The sequence below is a fragment of the Pyrus communis genome, chromosome 2 (genome assembly GCF_041283825.1).
Source record: "Pyrus communis isolate YQ-2024b chromosome 2, ASM4128382v1, whole genome shotgun sequence".
In the NCBI taxonomy this organism is placed as follows: Eukaryota; Viridiplantae; Streptophyta; class Magnoliopsida; order Rosales; family Rosaceae; genus Pyrus; species Pyrus communis.
Genome location: NC_142566.1, coordinates 22453751 through 22471494, shown reverse-complemented (window position 1 = coordinate 22471494; position 17744 = coordinate 22453751). Strand labels below are relative to the sequence as shown.

At 39.4% G+C, this 17744-nt stretch overlaps 4 protein-coding genes across 5 annotated transcripts; 3 read left to right on the top strand and 1 right to left on the bottom strand.

The window, feature by feature from the left end:
• Nucleotides 1–1331: 1331 nt before the first annotated feature.
• LOC137748892 (methionine-S-oxide reductase) lies at nt 1332–1919 on the top strand. The gene has a single exon (XM_068489085.2). The coding sequence runs from the start codon at nt 1381–1383 to the stop codon at nt 1771–1773; it is 393 nt and encodes a 130-aa protein (XP_068345186.1). The 5' UTR covers nt 1332–1380; the 3' UTR covers nt 1774–1919.
• A 1350-nt stretch (nt 1920–3269) lies between these two features.
• LOC137746647 (uncharacterized) lies at nt 3270–4401 on the top strand. The gene is made up of 3 exons (XM_068486652.2): nt 3270–3610; nt 3810–3940; nt 4023–4401. Exons 1-3 carry the CDS (start codon nt 3401–3403, stop codon nt 4168–4170), a joined length of 489 nt encoding a protein of 162 aa, XP_068342753.2. The 5' UTR covers nt 3270–3400; the 3' UTR covers nt 4171–4401.
• Nucleotides 4402–6044: 1643 nt separating this feature from the next.
• On the top strand, nt 6045–8862 carry LOC137748930 (putative prolyl 4-hydroxylase 10). Its single transcript, XM_068489121.2, has 8 exons — nt 6045–6527; nt 6614–6695; nt 7023–7120; nt 7255–7352; nt 7540–7669; nt 7774–7961; nt 8187–8277; nt 8471–8862. Exons 1-7 carry the CDS (start codon nt 6319–6321, stop codon nt 8258–8260), a joined length of 879 nt encoding a protein of 292 aa, XP_068345222.2. The 5' UTR covers nt 6045–6318; the 3' UTR covers nt 8261–8277; nt 8471–8862.
• Nucleotides 8863–10297: 1435 nt separating this feature from the next.
• On the bottom strand, nt 10298–16351 carry LOC137748929 (aconitate hydratase 1). 2 transcript variants are annotated; one of them, XR_015957503.1, is made up of 21 exons: nt 15859–16270; nt 15635–15739; nt 15254–15414; nt 15067–15159; nt 14728–14913; nt 14471–14632; nt 14143–14287; nt 13878–14020; nt 13746–13802; nt 13569–13648; nt 13403–13478; nt 13062–13247; nt 12598–12665; nt 12400–12518; nt 12188–12309; nt 11934–12032; nt 11329–11808; nt 11073–11171; nt 10735–10977; nt 10490–10639; nt 10298–10438 (listed from the first exon to the last, which is right to left on the bottom strand). XR_015957503.1 is itself a non-coding variant. In XM_068489120.2 (20 exons), the coding sequence occupies exons 1-20, from the start codon at nt 15860–15862 to the stop codon at nt 10571–10573; spliced, it is 2697 nt and encodes an 898-aa protein (XP_068345221.2). In that variant the 5' UTR covers nt 15863–16351; the 3' UTR covers nt 10298–10570. The 2 variants fall into 2 exon arrangements, 1 of the variants encoding a protein (XP_068345221.2); XM_068489120.2 differs by having other exon boundaries at nt 10298–10639; nt 15859–16351.
• Nucleotides 16352–17744: the final 1393 nt, after the last annotated feature.

The window sequence follows — 17744 nt, the reverse complement described above, 5'->3', positions numbered from 1 at the left end:
AGGAGAAATGAGACCCTAAGGCTCTATTTATAGGCAAAGTGGGTGGAGGATTGTGGGTACCGACTTGTCTGAAAGACGAAATTGCCCTCTAAGGTAGACAGCTTTTGCCGCCTCCATGTGGGCCGTGGGCTGTGGCAAAGCCATGGGCTTTTTGATCGGAAGTGTTCTGCCAGCGGCTAAAAGTGCATTATGATGATAAAGGAAGTTTTTTTTTTTTTTTAAAAAAAAAAAAGTGATTTTAGAGAAAATGGTTTGGGTTCAAAAATACTTGAAATGTTTTTTTAACAAGAGTCGTTAGTTATGTGCTTTTTAAAGGAAGTACTTTAAATGTTTTTTCATGATTAACTACTAAAGATTGGTTTCAAAAATATTTTCTCAAAAATAACTTTAGTCATTTAAAACACATCTCAAACGTTCATTAAAAGATTTTTTTGTGCGCTTGACAAAAGTAATTAGAGATCTTTTCTTGAGCGTGAGAAATTATTTGATTGCGATTTTGAATACGTGTTTATTGAAGTGCTTTTACAATAAGCATAAAAGTTGTTTAGGAATGCTTATAAAAAAGGTATAAAACTATTCAAGTTTATTAGTGTTAATCAGCATGGTAAGTCCCGTTGCGCGTCCCAAGTCTTGTTGTTTTGTTTCTTCTTGTTTTAGGTTGATAACCAAGTTCAGGTCTTGTTGTTGTTGTCGTTCTCTTTTTCTTTACTTGCTTCGCATGCAACTCCAAGTTGACGGTGAGTTGAAAATGTTACTACCAACCCTTGTAAATGGCTCGTCTGGGAAATTTTTTTAAATGATTGAAAGTATTTATAGAGAAAATGTTTCTGAGTTTCAAAAACATTTGAAATGTTTTTTTGTAAGAAGCACCAATTATGTGTTTTTTGCATGAAGCATTTTAAGTGTTTTTTCCAAGATTAACTTTACATTTTTACTAAGATTGGTTTCAAAAACATTTCATCTAAAAATATTTTCAGTTATTTAAAAACACATTTCAAATCAACCCATAATATTTGAGCGGCTTGTGCAAGCCCGTAATAAAGCTTTATTTGCTTGTGAAAACGCATGATAGGGAAGTACATACTTCAATTTATCTAAAACCAAGATTTACTAATTTTTGCTCAAAGATCCAAATATTTGCTAATCAAATTTTAGAAAATTCGCTGTAATATGATGCCTCCAACTTTTATTTACCTGCAATAGCGGGTCGGGTTGTATTTTCCAATTGGATCACCCATTGCGTATTTGGCTGGGGCCCACCTGATTTTCCACAATTCTGAAATTTCCTTGCCGGCTAAACGCGGTTCTGGAAGCTTCCAGACAAAACGAAACCATATAAACGCCAAAACGCAGCAAAAACATCATTTCCCAATTCCGCCAATGGCTTATTCCGATTCAACGATCTACACTTGTACGGAGTGCGGAGCCAACCTGAACCTTTCCGCAGCGAACCTCTACCCTCCGGACTTCTTCTTCGAGGCCGGAAACAAGGGAACGGTGTCGTTTGCGGCGGTCGACACCACCAAGTTCCGGTTCGAGAAGGAGGACAAGATCAGGCCGTTCTTCGAGACCAGAAACTACTGGGGGATCCAACGGACGAGGACGAAGATCAAGTGCAACGGCTGCGGGCGGCTCGTCGGCCACGTCTACGACGATGGGCCCCCCATGACTGACAGTCCCGGCCAGTTTCACATGGGGCCCAGCCAGGTGATCCCTCGAGCTGCTCGGTATAGGTTCAAGACGAAAGCCCTTCGCGTTTCGTCTGGGACTTAGCTGGAATTGTGGCGATTGTTTTTGTGTAATTTTGGGATTTTCTTTGTATACTGAATAATGATATGGGTTGCGACCATAATTTCTTGATTGTATACTTTTTGTTGTGATTGAAGATTTTATAGAATTTGTGATTAAATAAGTGAAAATTGAGGTGGGTTTTTCTGGGAATTTTGGAAAAAAAATCCCATGAGCTCTGGAATTTGATCTGGATTGAAGAACATAAATTCAATTATTAAGTTAAACAGATCATTAGGAATAGATTAATCATAATATTCCTTGTACGTTGAAGTTAAATGCAGTTGCGAATGAAATATTACGGTTAAATGCCCTTGCGGATGACATATTAGTAACACATAAATTATGTATTTACAACGGTAAGTTCAGAACATTAGCGATATCGACAATATGCCATTGATACCGACTATACCATTGTTATTGACCACATCAACGACATCTACAATACCATAGTTATCGACCACATCAACGATATCTACAATATACTATTGATACCGACTGTACTATTGTTATTGATCACATATTAACGATATAACAATTTTTTTTTTTAAACAAACGATATTATCTACATTAAGAGAGAAAATATTGGTTTAACCTCACAATGAGCTCACAATAATGCGGTTCAAATTTGTATTTGGCGAGAATCAAATCTAAGAACTATCACTTACAAGTGGAGAAATACCATTAAATCTTAGGTAACAACAAAATTAACACCTGTTAATTAGTTAGTGGAGGCTTTTGGGTAGCCGGCTTGTTATGGTTGTTCAATTTTCAATTGATGCACGACTTGTGGGGCTTTGCCGTTCAAACTTCAACGGAAGTAAATTTTCGGTGTGACGACATCATTCTGTAGGGTATGGTGTTAGATTGATGACAAGTCATCACTCTTGAAAAATATTAGTATTTAGATTTATTTTATTTTTAATTTTTGGTTTTTTGGACATGATTCGTTAGAATTAGAATTTTGTTTCTTTGCCTAATAGGATCGATTTAGTTTTTTGTATATGTGCTACTTTGTAACTATATGGATAACAAGTCAGTCAAAATGTAGCCTATAATTTGTAATCGTCCTGACATTCTTGTTTCTTTATTTTTCTTTTAATGAAATAGTCTCCGCAGTTTTTTCGTTAGCATACTCTGATTTTGAACAATGCCATCCAATTTATAAAATAATAACACAGCTAAGAGTTGTGACCGTCGCACTTAAACGTTTCTGTTTGGAACCAATTCCACGTCTCGAGTCTTCACTAAAGAAAGTCACTTTTTGGATGCATGGATTTAAGAACATTCTACCAAATATTTCTGTTGGGAATCGCTGCAATCCAAGTTGTCGAATCTTACTCGAAATTTCAAGGTGCAACTACCACTCAATTTTCCTTTGTATTAGAAAGCAGAACTGGGAAATGTGCCTGGAAAACCAAATCCATCAGTCGCATTTAATTTGAAAGTTAGGTTGGAGGAGTAGCTACCTCTAGAGGGTTGCGTTGGTACCTGAAAGTTCCATATCCAAGAATTTCAATCGTATTATTTCTTCCACCACTTTGCAATCTTAATGTTATACTGTTACAACTTTGAAAGGAAAAATCAGCAATTCGATTAGCCGAAAAGATTGATGAAGATGAAGCAAATCGAGCAGGGGAATTCACCCTCGCCGCCACCTCCACCACCGCCACTTCCAAGGTTCTGGGATAAGAAGGCTGTTCCGGAGAGCGTGACAAAGCAAGAAATCGCGAGGTTCTGGTGTCAGAAGCGCATTAACGAAGAGGAGCATCTCCTTGCCGCTATCAAGGCCGCAGCATGTATTCGAGCCCTCAATCTCTCGGTAACATTCTTTAAAATTACTTGTTAAGAGAAAAAAGTTCAGTGTAACCGAGGATATATCTCCTTTCTCTCAGTCTTACTCATCACGTGATCATGTGTCAAGAGCTATCGAGCTGAGACATATGGATCAGAAACATATGCAAAAGAGTAGTTCGTAGCATTTTCATTTGCTTAACTTTTTGAAGGTGTATGGTGTATAGGAGGAAGATTACAGACGTTTCGAGGAGTCCTTGAACAACGATGGTAAAGACGATAAGGACAGCTCTTCTGCTGCCAACGACAGTAACAAGAACGCGAGTGACAACGAAAATCGTGTTGGAATCAAGGACTGGTTAGTTAATTTTCTCAACTAGTCAAGCACTTTTAAGTTTTCAATTTTTCTTAACAGAGATTTTGAACAAATATTTGTGCAGGTGGACGAAAAGCAAGTACGCATACTTGAACCAACCCGCCATAGAGTCCTCCGTGGATCCTCCGAAAAGGATGACTTCCACATTTGTTCCGAATTGTTTCGCTTACACGCCTGCGCGGCTCTACCCTACTTCTGTTGGTGTGTTTTAGACCAGTTGATGATCATCAAATGGTTCAGTTCAAATGAAGGTTTACAGCCTCTGCAAGTATATTTATTTTCTGAGTAAAATGTTTGTATTTATGAATATTTGGTAAGTTAATTGGACAGTGAAATATACTTTTGGTGTGGAGCTGTGATTGCAAAGCTTTGGCCAATCTTCTATGTTTCAGAACACAAATTACACTTCAATTCAAAAGTCCAAACCAGATTGGTTTTTTTTTTTTTTTTTTTTTTTTTGTCAAAAAATTAGATTGGTAGCTCAAGAATAAATTATTTTCTCCCAAGAGGCTTATAGTTCAAGTCGTTAAAAGCATTTATTTCGTCGTTCTTCTTGCCCTCGGCATCCTCTCCGTCCCCCCAGCGTCTCCTCCGGCAACTCCCCCAAAGCCAACCTCTAATTAAGTAGAAATGAAACCATGAGTACAAAAATAAAAAAGGGGTGAAGAAAATCACTTGATAATCTAAAAGTGCACAGTATTTCAAGTTAATTGCGTATTTTGTACGTTTTAAATGCAAGATTGGTTTGACAAATGGACATAGTAGCATCATGTTGCATTGCATCGTGTCTGTGCCACGAGATGAAAAAATGAGCCCGTCGTTAAAAAAAGATCAATCACTGTCAATGAAATGAAGTTGCCACGAAAGTTCCTCTTCACATTTAAAGATAGTAAGTAAAAAAATGATAAAAATCACTTTTGAAGTGAAGTTGCCAGAAAAGTTCATCTTCTTCAAACCAACCACATTCACATTGAAAGATAGTAGTGCGTGGCAAGAAAACACGAGTACTGATATAACAAGAGAGAGTCCATTGACCATACCATACTGCATATTCCACTTCTTTGAGAGGCTGTTTTCTTCAGTTTATCTGGCTTTAATTCTCCTATGGCCGATCAACTTGTCTCTTCTTCTTCATTTAGCAGCACTCCTTCGTGGAGATACGACGTCTTTTCGAGCTTTGGAGGAGAGGATGCGCGAACCAATTTGACAGATCATTTACACAAGGCTTTGGTCAAGAAGGGAATCGACAGGTTCATTGATCACCAACTTATACGAGGAGAAGAAATATCACCAGCGCTCCTCCAAGCAAAGCAACAAATAGTTCGGGGACGCATTTACAGAACTTGAGTGCGAATTCAAGGACAACGAGGATCAATATATACAGGATTGAACTTTAGCCGAGACATTCTCCCGCTTACTTCCGCTGTAAACAGGATTGATACATGCAGTATTATTCTCGTGGTTTAACAGAAGGCAATCTGGTGTGAACATATTTGTGTAGTATCTGCATGATTTGTTTTTCCTGTGCTCTTTCAGTGAGTGTTTTACAAGCAATCTGTTTAATTTCTTGATTGTTCATTAATTAATTTTTTAGATTTCAATAATAATTTTTTAGATTTCATTAAAAATCAATTTGCAATAGGTTTCAGTATAATGGAAAAGGATCCCCGTCTAAGGATTCTAGGGATCCTATGATCGTAACCGTTTATCGTACATCGTGCGATCAGAAATCATTTTAAAATTAAATATAAATAGTACCTAACGAAAACTAACTATACGATATACGATGAACGGTCACGATCACAGAATCACTACGATCTCTAGAAAAAATATCAGACGAAGATCATTTTCCCAATATAATTATGCTAGCATCGTTCGTGCACAATAAAATATATCAGTCTTACCTCAAATGACTAAAACAAATTAGCTTACCAATGATGCAAATTGACCGACATACACCATTTACCACAATTAGCACCAATGTCCCTGCAAGAGTGACTTTGAAACGTTGGTGCTAACGTCAACCGTTTATGTTTCCATCAACTATTCACAACCATATCTTCATGTTGAAGTCGCTTATATTAATGTTGCTCGATGTAATGAACATATCAGACTATCCAACCACGTTAAAATGTCAAACATTTTATTTTATTTTTTGATAGACATGCAACACTACATGTTGATAATCTTTTGAAAAAAAAACAAATCAAAAACAAAAGCGCGTTTAATATTAGAAAATTGTAGAGACTATTCGATGCTCTGATCCAATCTCTCCAACAGATCTTCAGATCTTGCTGTTCCGATTCCCAAATCCAATCCGATCGATCTCAAATCCCCAATTCCTTGTCCCAGAAGCAACAATGGCTGTCAAGCATCGGCACTCGCGCCTTCCGGCTCGCAAAACGTCGACGGCCTCGTCCACGACGCTGGTCCTCACCTTGCTGGTCATGTTCACCTTCGTCATCCTCATTCTCCTCGCCCTCGGCATCCTCTCCGTCCCCAGCGGCTCCTCCGGCAGCTCCCCCAAAGCCAACGATCTCAGCTCGATCTTGCGGCAGAGCGTCGAGAGGTGAGCGACGAGTCTGTTTGCATTCTTTGCTTTGATTGATTCGGTTGGTAATTTGGTAATTATATTGAATTTTGTGGGTTTGTTAGGAATGAAGAAAATGAGGCAGGGGAGCAGTGGGTCGAAGCCATCTCTTGGGAGCCAAGAGCTTTTGTGTATCACAATTTCTTGGTGAGCTGAGTTGAGCTGAGCTGCCTTTAATTCTCCCACTCATTGAAGATTTATGATTTTTCTGAAATTTTTGGATTGCATTTTTGTAATTACTGTTCAAGTTGCTGAATTGAGCAATCCATGAGAGTCCTGGATTTTTTTTTTAATAATTGTGCCAATGTATCTTGCATTGTATATAGAGTGAGTAAATAATTGTGTGTAATTTCTTATTTGTAATGGGTAATTGCATTGCATTTACTTTTGGAAGAAATTAATGCTTAATAAGTGCCGGGATTCGATGGAATCTAAAGCCGGCGGAATCTGACCCTGGTTGGCTAATGTTGGCAGACCAAGGAGGAATGTGAATACCTAATCGATCTTGCCAAACCGACTATGCACAAGTCATCGGTAGTTGATAGTGAAACCGGAAAGAGCAGAGATAGCAGGTCTTTATTTCGCACGTAGTTATCTCGTTTCATTTCAGTTATAAGATGTAGTAGGGAAAATCTGTTGTTTTACTTGTCATTCCCTTGCTTTACGCCTTAATGTGTGGTACAATTGTTTTACCTGTTGTATGCAGGGTTCGTACGAGCTCTGGAACATTTTTGGCAAGAGGGCGCGATAAAATTATCAGGAACATTGAGAAAAAAATCGCTAATTTCACCTTTTTACCTGTAGGTATGCTGTTGAGCACATATCCGCCTTCTTATTGATTTTTTTCTTGTGCTTTTTAATGCTTTCTTTTGCCTTCGAAGTTGGAGGTACTACCTTTCTGTGGGATACAATCTTTAGGATATTCATCTATTAATAGTGTAGCTATGTGTGTTTCGTAAAAGTCACAAGCTAGTTTTTAAACCAAATACAGAACAGGGGGAGGGGCTTCAGGTTCTCCACTATGAAGTTGGACAGAAGTATGAACCTCACTTTGACTATTTTCAAGATGACTTTAACACCAAGAATGGAGGCCAACGTATAGCTACGGTTCTTATGTACCTGTAAGTTTCCTCGCGTAGCTGCCTAAATACTCACATTTGTGATGCACTACATCATAGACCCACTTATATCCTTCGCAAATGTTTTCTCCTCCCATTTGGCGCAGCTCAGATGTTGAAGAAGGGGGTGAGACTGTGTTCCCCGCTGCCAAAGGGAATATTAGCTCTGTGCCTTGGTGGAGTGAGCTATCTGAATGCGGTAAAAAAGGACTTTCAGTTAAACCTAAGATGGGCAATGCACTGCTTTTCTGGAGCATGAGGCCTGACGCAAGTCTAGATCCTTCAAGTTTACATGGTTAGTAGCTTCTTGATATTTAGCTTTGTGAAGCATCAATTCCAGATTTACGTCATCCTAAAATGTCCCCTATGGAAAATGCCGTTTGTTTATTTGCGCTTCCTTTTTGAATTTTGTGCATATTTAAAACCTTTCTGCATTACAATTTTGTAACTTTTATTACTTATTCACAAGTATGGTGACTTGTAGTACCTCTGAGTTAACTTCGACTCATGTTTATTTCAGGCGGATGCCCTGTGATTAAGGGGAATAAGTGGTCATCTACTAAATGGATCCGTGTCAGCGAGTACGCTATTTGAACTATATTATACAAAAGGTAACTATCTTTACCCAAAATAGATAACTAACAGTACTTAAGGTTTCTGCATTCTGTGAAGCTACAAAGTTCCCAAAATCTGCCACTGACTTGCTCCATGCTCTTGTTCTTATATATGGCTTGGTTCGGGTTATGCTGTTATATGCTATTTCTGCACTTAAATTATATGTATCATTTTCTCAATGATTGGCAGGTTATACAAGTTCTTACGTTGGTGTAGTACTTGTCAATATCTCAAGCCAGAGCTTTTGTATTTGTGCTTCAAGTCTCATTTGTAACGAAGTATACGGATCGGCGCCTGCATGCCTTGGATTTTGATTACTACAGTCGACAGCTGTTCTACTACTAATTCAATTTTTGTTCAAGAGCTTCTATATTCTTGTTATTATCGCAACGCCTCGATGAAATAAGTTCGATTTTTTTTCTTTTTTGATGGAAATTCCTACTGTAAGAACCCAGAAGGTTTAGAACGTTGAATTGGTGAAAAGAAACAGCAAGAGATGGTCAGGGAAAATAAAAAAAATTACATGTACTAATTATATGTTTTTGAACATTCGTGTTTACTAATTCATTCACGTTATGACATCTTTTAGATGGTTCATTGTACATCTTTTATTCCTCGGAGAGCAAGACTCTCTCCTTATTGCTACAAATAAAGACGGGATGATAAATCATACCGCAGAATCCTCAAATTATCTCTGGCACTCTCTGCTGCCGGCCCTCTTAGGCCTACAACATGAATATTAATTAATTTAGGATTTTTTTTATTTGTAAGTACAAAGCTAAGAGGAGGGGGAGTTCGACTAAGTCACACAATGGACAATCTAATTTGATATCGAATTCGTCATCCACGAGATTCGAACTTAACACATTTCACTCACAAATGAAGTGGAATATCATCAGACCGTGAGTGGTAATTAATTTAGGATATTGAATTGAAAAGTTTTCCGATTCTCGCTAGGACACGAGGATATAAAAGTTGAGCTTTCACCACGATGGGCAAAAACCCTGGACCACAAGTACACTGCTCCTTTTCCTCCTCCAAGAAAACACCAAGACGTACAATACAAGCATCCTTGACATGGCGAGTAGTGCAGATAATATCCCACACGAACTGTTAGCGAACATCGGAAACCGCCTGAACACTACCAGATTCCGTGCGGTCTGTAAGTCATGGCGGTCCTCTATTCCTCCCTTCAAGAACCTGCTCCAGTTACCCTTAGAAATGTCGGTTGCGTTCGGAAAGGACGGCGAATATACTAATTCCGAAGGCTTTGCCCTTGTGGAGAGCGTAGTCTATCATCTCGCACCTCCCACCGTAGCCAATTGCCCGCTCTCTTTTGTTTGAAATAATACTCGACTAGACTAGCTTTAATCACCAGATTTCACGGGGAATCAAGGGAGAACATGGACGTTGTAAGCGCTAAGATGGATTTTTCGTAAGAGGTTGGTGTCTGAACTTTCAATCCCCGACCCTCCCCCCACAAAACCCTAATTGAAAGTTCAGGCGCCACTGGCCCTTCCTCCGGCTTGGCGGTGGTGTGTCAGATATGGCAGGTCCGCTGCGTTGAGCTTCAAGTTGGTTGTGACGATGTTGCAGGTAGTTGTGGCTTGATGAGCTGACTAGCGGGTCCCTTCTCATTGTAGGTTAGTTTTGTTGTCTCGCCCAGCTAGTGTTGTGGTCGCGCTACATGGATGGCTGGACGTGATTTTTATCTTGAGCGACCGAGTTATGCGGCCTTGTCTTCCAATGATGACTTCACGTGGTTTTGCTCCTTCGCAATGACTTTATGTGACCTCGCTATTCAATGACCTATAGTCGCAAATACGTATCTGTTGTCTCAATCGTGTTGTAACAGATTAGTATGAACGGCACTAGTAGTCTAGTTCTCTACGTAACAAGCATGACCTAATACGATGGCGGATAATTCCATGATATAGACCGACAGTAGTTCATGTAACCCTACATACTAGTAACAAAAACTGGGAAATTTGAAATTTGTGTGCATGCGTAGCAAGCTGAAAACAAAGTGGCATTGACAGTCCACACCTCCAATAAAAACCAAATTTCACAACGTCGTATTGTTGCCAAAACATGATTCTTTTTCTAAGACAACAGATATTCCCATCAATATTCCTTTATTTATAATGTAGCTGGAGCCTGGGGTCGTCAGCGCTGGGATTTGAAACAACTTCGTATTGTTGCTGAAACACGTTGATTATTTTGAGCGGAAAAATTGGTACAATGTTGACCTGCACCGGCATTGTCGATACCCGTCAAGTGGTTGTTGATCTAGCTTTTGATCAGATTCCTGATGACATACTGCAAAATGCCTCCGTGATCGAAATATGCCAGCTCAACCTGCACGAAAGACGGAACAAGCCAAATTTTAAGCAACCCGAGCTTGATAGGGCAATGAACATACGAAAGAAGCGAAGGGTGATGGAGTGTGTTACCTCTGTATCGAAACGTAGTGTACATACGAAGGACTTGCCATTATCTGTCACTACTGTGACATCCTGACCAGGTCTAATTTCACTGACAGTGCTGGGAAGTTTGATGGTGTAGCGTTCCTCGCCGGTTAAACCAAGAGAGTCAGCATCCTCCCCAGTCTTGAAACATAGCGGAATGATGCCCATGCCAACGAGATTACTACGGTGAATGCGCTCAAAGCTCTTTGCTATAACTGCCTTCACACCCTGAAAATTATTATGTTTAAAACAGACTTCGTTAGATATAAGGCAAACATATACTGAAAGCGTACGCATAATTAAGATACTGCTAGAGGGCATACCAATAGCATTGGACCCTTTGCAGCCCAATCACGAGAACTTCCACTTCCATACTCAGCACCAGCCAAAATAATCGTATCATGTCCTTCGCCTTTGTACCTCTGTCAATAGAAGTAAAGGAGTCAACATTGCAATTTGCACGTTTAGGTCAGGGTCGAAAGCATCAATATTAAACATCCAATACGCAGGAAAACCTTCCTGAGGAATTAATATGATTCTTCGATAACCTAAGTAAAAGTTGAGATTGAAGGGCATTACCATAGCAGCATCAAACACAGACAGTTTCTCTCCAGTGGGAATGTGGATTGTTTTGGGACCAACTTCTCCTTTCAAAAACTTATTGACCAGCCGAATATTAGCAAAAGTCCCTCTTGCCATAATCTCGTCATTACCTCGGCGACTTCCATAAGAGTTGAAGTCTCTTCTATCAACACCACGTTCCAGAAGGTATTTAGCTGCTGGGCTGTCTTTATGGATGCTACCAGCTGGTGAGATGTGGTCGGTTGTAATACTATCTCCAAAGTTGAGCAAGCAGTAAGCATTCTTCACACCATGAGCACCCGGAGGAGACATGGTCATATCCTTAAAGTATGGCGGCTCATGTATATATGTTGATTTTGGGTCCCAGGCATAAAGAGTGCCAGATGGTACAGATAACTGATTCCACATTGGATTTCCCTTGGTGATTGCTTCATATGTAGCCATAAACATATGAGGAAGCACATTTGATTGCACAACCTGAAAACAGCACGACAAAACCAATATGAATTTCCGATCCCTGGACTTAAATAGTAGAAACTATTCTTGTGCACATCTTTTCAAAATCTTATAGAATTATATAGCGAGATAGTAGAGCAAATTACCGTTGCCACTTCTTCATTGGATGGCCAGATGTCCCTGAAAAATATCTTCTTTCCATCTTTTCCCACCCCAATTGGTTCTGTTTCAAAATCAATATCTACCTGCAGCATTGCAAACAAAATGAGATACTGCACTAAATCTAAAAGTCAAATTTTTACGAGCATAAATCAGCTGATGAGTGCCATAAAAGATGCATACAACATAACTTGATACAAAGAGTAACAACTGTCTGTGCAAGAATCTATGAGTTCCATACCGTTCCAGCAAGAGCATAGGCAACAACAAGGGGAGGAGAAGCAAGATAATTAGCCCTTGTTAAGGGATGCACACGACCCTCAAAATTCCTATTTCCAGATAATACAGCCGCAGCTACAAGATCTGTACATGTGCAGAAAATCAACAACTTAGTCACCATGTAAGACTCCACAAAGTAGTATCTGTATGAGCACAAACTGTAGAGAATATTACCATTTTCTGTAATAGCAGCCGCTACCGCATCATCAATATCTCCTGAATTCCCAATGCATGTCGTGCATCCATACCCAACAATATGAAACCCTAACTGATTCAAATACTTCTGCAACCCACTGCAGAAAAATACATGACTTTAAGTATACATCACAAACGTAGCGTATCTTTCCAAAAAATAGAGATTCCAAAAATTACCTCTTTTGCAAGTATTTGGTTACAACCCCAGAACCGGGAGCAAGACTTGTCTTAATCCATGGCTTCACCTAATAAAAGGCACAAAAATAATGCAAGGATAGTTAATAAAAATAATCACAATATTTGCCAATGTTATATAATGTAGAGATAAAACTAATCTTTCAGTTATGTGAAATCAAAAGTAATCAGTAGACTAACAAACAGGGGCAGCAAGTAATCTTGCGCAATGCAGGCACTTATTTTGTTAATCACACGCAGGCAAAGTGGAAATGGAGTCATTCTGTCTGAATATTCCACCTCAACTGTATGGTAATGCATTTTATATGACACGAAATTCATTGTCCACAACGTTCTGTTCACAATCCTAGTATATCTTCTGGTAAATTTATTTCATTTTATTTATTATTATTCCTATAAATGATTACACAGACATGAGAAATGAGCCATAATTAGAGACATCTAACCTCCAATCCTAATTCACAAGCTTTCTTGGCCACCAAAGCAGCTCCAAGCATTACACTAGGATTTGAGGTGTTTGTGCAACTGGTGATAGCTGCAATAACAACATCCCCATGCCTAAGCTGTGCTGGAGTTCCGTGAAAATCAAATTCTACAACTTTACTTTGAGATTCCTTCGGCACAGCAAAACCCTGCAACACATTGCAAGAAACATAAGCTTTTCGGGAAAAGGTTTTCTTAAGTGAACATTAATCTATAAAGTAATCAAAATCTGGAACATCAATGAGCCCCACAGTTGGCGAGCAGTTCTGAAAGAAAATTTGAGTTAAATTATTGCACTTTTCACCTTAAATCCAACTCTATTGTCAAGGCATGCATGCCAATCCCCTTTCATTTCTTTCAAAGTAACACGATCGTGTGGCCTAGAAAACATTATTATTCTCAGTGTCATGTCACAAAAGATTGAATCCAATGAAGTGTGCATGTTAGCTTGAGTTACAAAGAAATCCTACCTCTTTGGACCGGATATGCATGGTTCCACATCATTAAGATTTAGCTCAAGATAGGAGGAGTACACTCTCTCAATCTGGGGCTGTGTTGAGAAAAATATTCAGAAGTTCAGAATTGACATTACAGAAGATGTTAAATAGAAAGGTCCCAAAAGTAGTGGGTGGGTGCTTATATTTTACCTCATTATAGTCGACAAACATCTTATTAGCCCGTAAATAGGATTCTATCAGAGCGACCTGCACGGTAACTTTCATTTCAGCATACAAACAAATGGACAAGATAAATGAAACAGTGTTTAAACAAGCAGTTACCTTGTCATCACTTCTGCCTGTGAGTTTTAGGTATTGCAGGGTGACATGATCCACAGGGAAGAAGCCCATGGTTGCACCATACTCGGGAGACATGTTGGCAATAGTCGCACGGTCTGCTAGTGACAATTCACTCATGCCTTCCCCTGCAAAAGAAAGCAATGGCCAACATCTGAGGTGAGAAGAAACGCAAACCAAGCAGCAGCTGGAACATCTATCATTGAAACACCAGTTCAACTAGATAATATGATTAAGTGTACGGGTTTACCATAGAACTCCACAAATTTGCCAACAACTCCATGCTTCCTCAGCATTTGAGTTACCGTCAGAACCAAGTCAGTAGCTGTCACACCGTCTCTCAGTTTTCCTAATAATTTAAACCCAACAACACCAGGCAGGACCATGCTCATGGGCTGTATAGAAGAAACGAGAGATACGAACAAAAAGAGTAAATGTATAGTTTTAGATAAGAAAGTGAGAAATGTGCCACAATAAAACTCAAGTTGTACTGTAAATACTAGGGTCAGCAAAATCAAAAGAATACATCAAGTTATTCATGAAAAAGCAGGCAAGGATCCATGGATGCACTTCTTTACCTGGCCAAGCATAGTGGCTTCTGCTTCGATACCACCCACTCCCCAGCCAGCGACACCTAATCCATCTATCATAGTCGTGTGTGAATCTGTCCCGACAACACTATCAGGATAAAGCAAGCCGTCCGTGTTGAACACAACTCGACCAAGGTATTCCAAATTAACCTGTAATCAGCATTTCAATTTGTATATCTTAGGTTCGCATCCTGGAATAATATATTAGAGATTAAAATTTGTGTTCCCCAAAGTGATTGAATTACCTGGTGAACAATCCCTGATCCAGGAGGAACAACAAGCATGTTATGGAATGCATTTGATCCCCATTTCAGAAAACCAAACCGTTCTTTGTTTCGCTGGAACTCAAATTCCATATTTGCCTGCACTGCATTTTCTGATCTTGCAACATCTACTTGAACCGAGTGATCAATGACAAGATCTACTGGGACCTATATTCATTAGAAGCCAACATTGATACCCTTTGAAACGGTTAAAAGAAAAAATAAAATGGCATGCGTGTAATGCAACCGGAAAGACAGTCAAGTTATTATAAACAAGAAATGCCAATGTTAAGCAACAATGCACGCATTTATGTAGCTCACCAATGGGTTAATCTTGTTAGAATCCCCCTTCAGATTGTTCATGGCATCACGCATACAAGCTAGATCAACGACAGCTGGTACTCCAGTAAAGTCCTGAGAACCAGATGAACAACACATTGATAATCCTCGTAACGCTAAACTGCGATAACTTCAAATTTAAAGACTGACAATCCACACACTGATTTACCTGAAGCAGGACTCTAGCAGGTTTGAATGGTATCTCAACCTGCTTGGGAGAAGTGTTCTCCCAATCAATAATTTTCTCAACATCATTACTCTTCACTTGAAACTCATCACAGTTACGAATTGCGGATTCAAGAAGGATCTTAATCGAGAATGGCAGCTTCTCTGCAACATATAACACCAATACCCAAGTAAATTTCACGACAAATTTTCACACTTTCAAGTGAAATAAACAAAATTAACACTCTGTTTCCCTGCGGTAATCCAAAAGCAACTACTTTCCACAAACAAAAACCACAAAGATTCAAACTTTCTACACATTACCCACACTTTCTCGGCAACCAAACAGAAAATACAGTAAAACCAACCAGAGAAACAAACAAACCGATTCTTGGATCGTTGAGAGCCGGCAAGCTGTAGTATTTGCCGAATTCGCCGCCGTCCGGCTTCTCAAGCGCCGTCAGTATCTTCTGAAACGGATTCGCCGACGCTGAAACCACCCCAAAGCATAAAAAATTAAAACTAAAAACCAATAAATAAATAAATAAAAAGCTCTGATCAAGAAAAAAAAACAAATTAAAAGATCGAGCTGGTGGATAGTGACTGTACCCATTTAGCGATAAAGATCCGAGCTTTCGGTTTCGATTCAATTAGAACCCGGGCCGACGATTCGAGAGAGTGAAGTGAAGGAGGAAGGGGAAAACACTTGCAACGTGATCTGGAGTTCTTTTTTTGTTATTGATATTGTCGTGTGTTCTTGGTCCGATGAATATCCTGCGAGTGGAAGGTCAATGATTCGGCATTTTTTCTTTTTTTTTTAACTTGATTTATGATAGATTATAAATAGTTGAATATGTATGCTAAAAAATTAATAATTAAAAAAAGAATTATCATTCGTGTTCTTGTCATAATAAACAATTTCTCTTGATTTGCTGTTGAACTGTTGGTTGGGTGACTTTTGGGTCAGTGATGATAAGGCAAAAAGGTGGGCCTTTGGATCCTTTGGAAGTGAACGACCTTCAAGACTCTGGATGCCTTTTGCTATGTTAGAACAAATTGGGTTGGGGTTGGGTGGGATATTAATCTCTCTTTTTGTGAGGTCTTAATTTTTTGAAACATCCAAAACAAATGTTGGAGTTGGGAAATTCCTATACCACAAAAGGAATATAGTTTGAAATTGCTTAAGCTTTTTATTTATTTTATTTTATGATATGAATGGAATATACTGGCGTATCAGAAAACTCACAATTGGACATTTGAATCAGTGAGTTATTGAATTTACAAAGCGTAGGAATAGCTCTTGCAGATAAGGGAGGCAAACAATGTCAGAATAAACTACTTTTGAGCAAAATATGGTCATAGAGTATTGTAACATCCTACATCGTTCAGGGGAGTGAGCTTTATATGTATATTCTCATTCCTACCTAGCACGAGGCCTTTTGGGAGCTCACTGGCTTCGGGTTCTGTAGGAACTCTGAAGTTAAGCGAGAAAGGGGCTAGAGCAATCCCATAATGGGTGACCCACTGGGAAGTTGCTAGTGAGTTCCCAGAAACAAAACCGTGAGCGAATGGTAAGCCCAAAGCGGACAATATCGTGCTATGGTGGTGGAGCGGGCCCGAGAAGTGATACGCCCCGGGGCAGGATGTGACAATTTGGTATCAGAGCCTAACTCTGGCTACGTGTGTGCCGACGAGGACGTCGGGCCCCTAAGGGGGGGTGGATTGTAACATCCCACATCACACAGGGGAGTGAGCTTTATATGTATATTCTCATCCCTACCTAGCACGAGGCCTTTTGGGAGCTCACTGGCTTCGGGTTCCGTAGGAACTCTAAAGTCAAGCGAGAATTAAGCTAGAGCAATCCCATGATGGGTGACCCACTGGGAAGTTGCTTGTGAGTTCCTAGAAACAAAACCGTGAGGGAATGGTAAGCCCAAAGCGGACAATATCGTATTACGGTGGTGGAGCAGGCCCGGAAAGTGATCCGCCCCGGACGGGATGTGACAGTATACTGGCTCCTTATGTATCAGAAAAGAAAAAAAAATCACAATTTGACACGTGAATCAATGAGTAATTTTGCATTAACAGAATGTAGGAATAACTCTTGCAGATGAAGGAGGCAAACAATGTCAAAATAAACTAATTTTGAGCAAAGTATGGTTATAGGTATATTAGCTTCTGATGTATTAGAAAAATCACAATTTAACACGTGAGTCAATGAGTTATTTTGCATTTACAAAAAGTAAGAATAGCTTCTTACAGATAAGAAGGCAAATAATGTCGAAGTAAACTAATTTTGAGCAAAAGATGGTTAATACAGTGGCTACTAATTGCCATATTGTTTTCCACCTCTTTAATTGTTTAATTCCTTATAGATAGGCCTGGCAAACAGGTCGTGTATGTCGTGTTCGTGTCATTTTCGTGTAACACCTGTTATCTTAACGGGTCGTGTCATGTCACACTTGTTATCTTAACGGGTCCTTAACAGGTCGGGT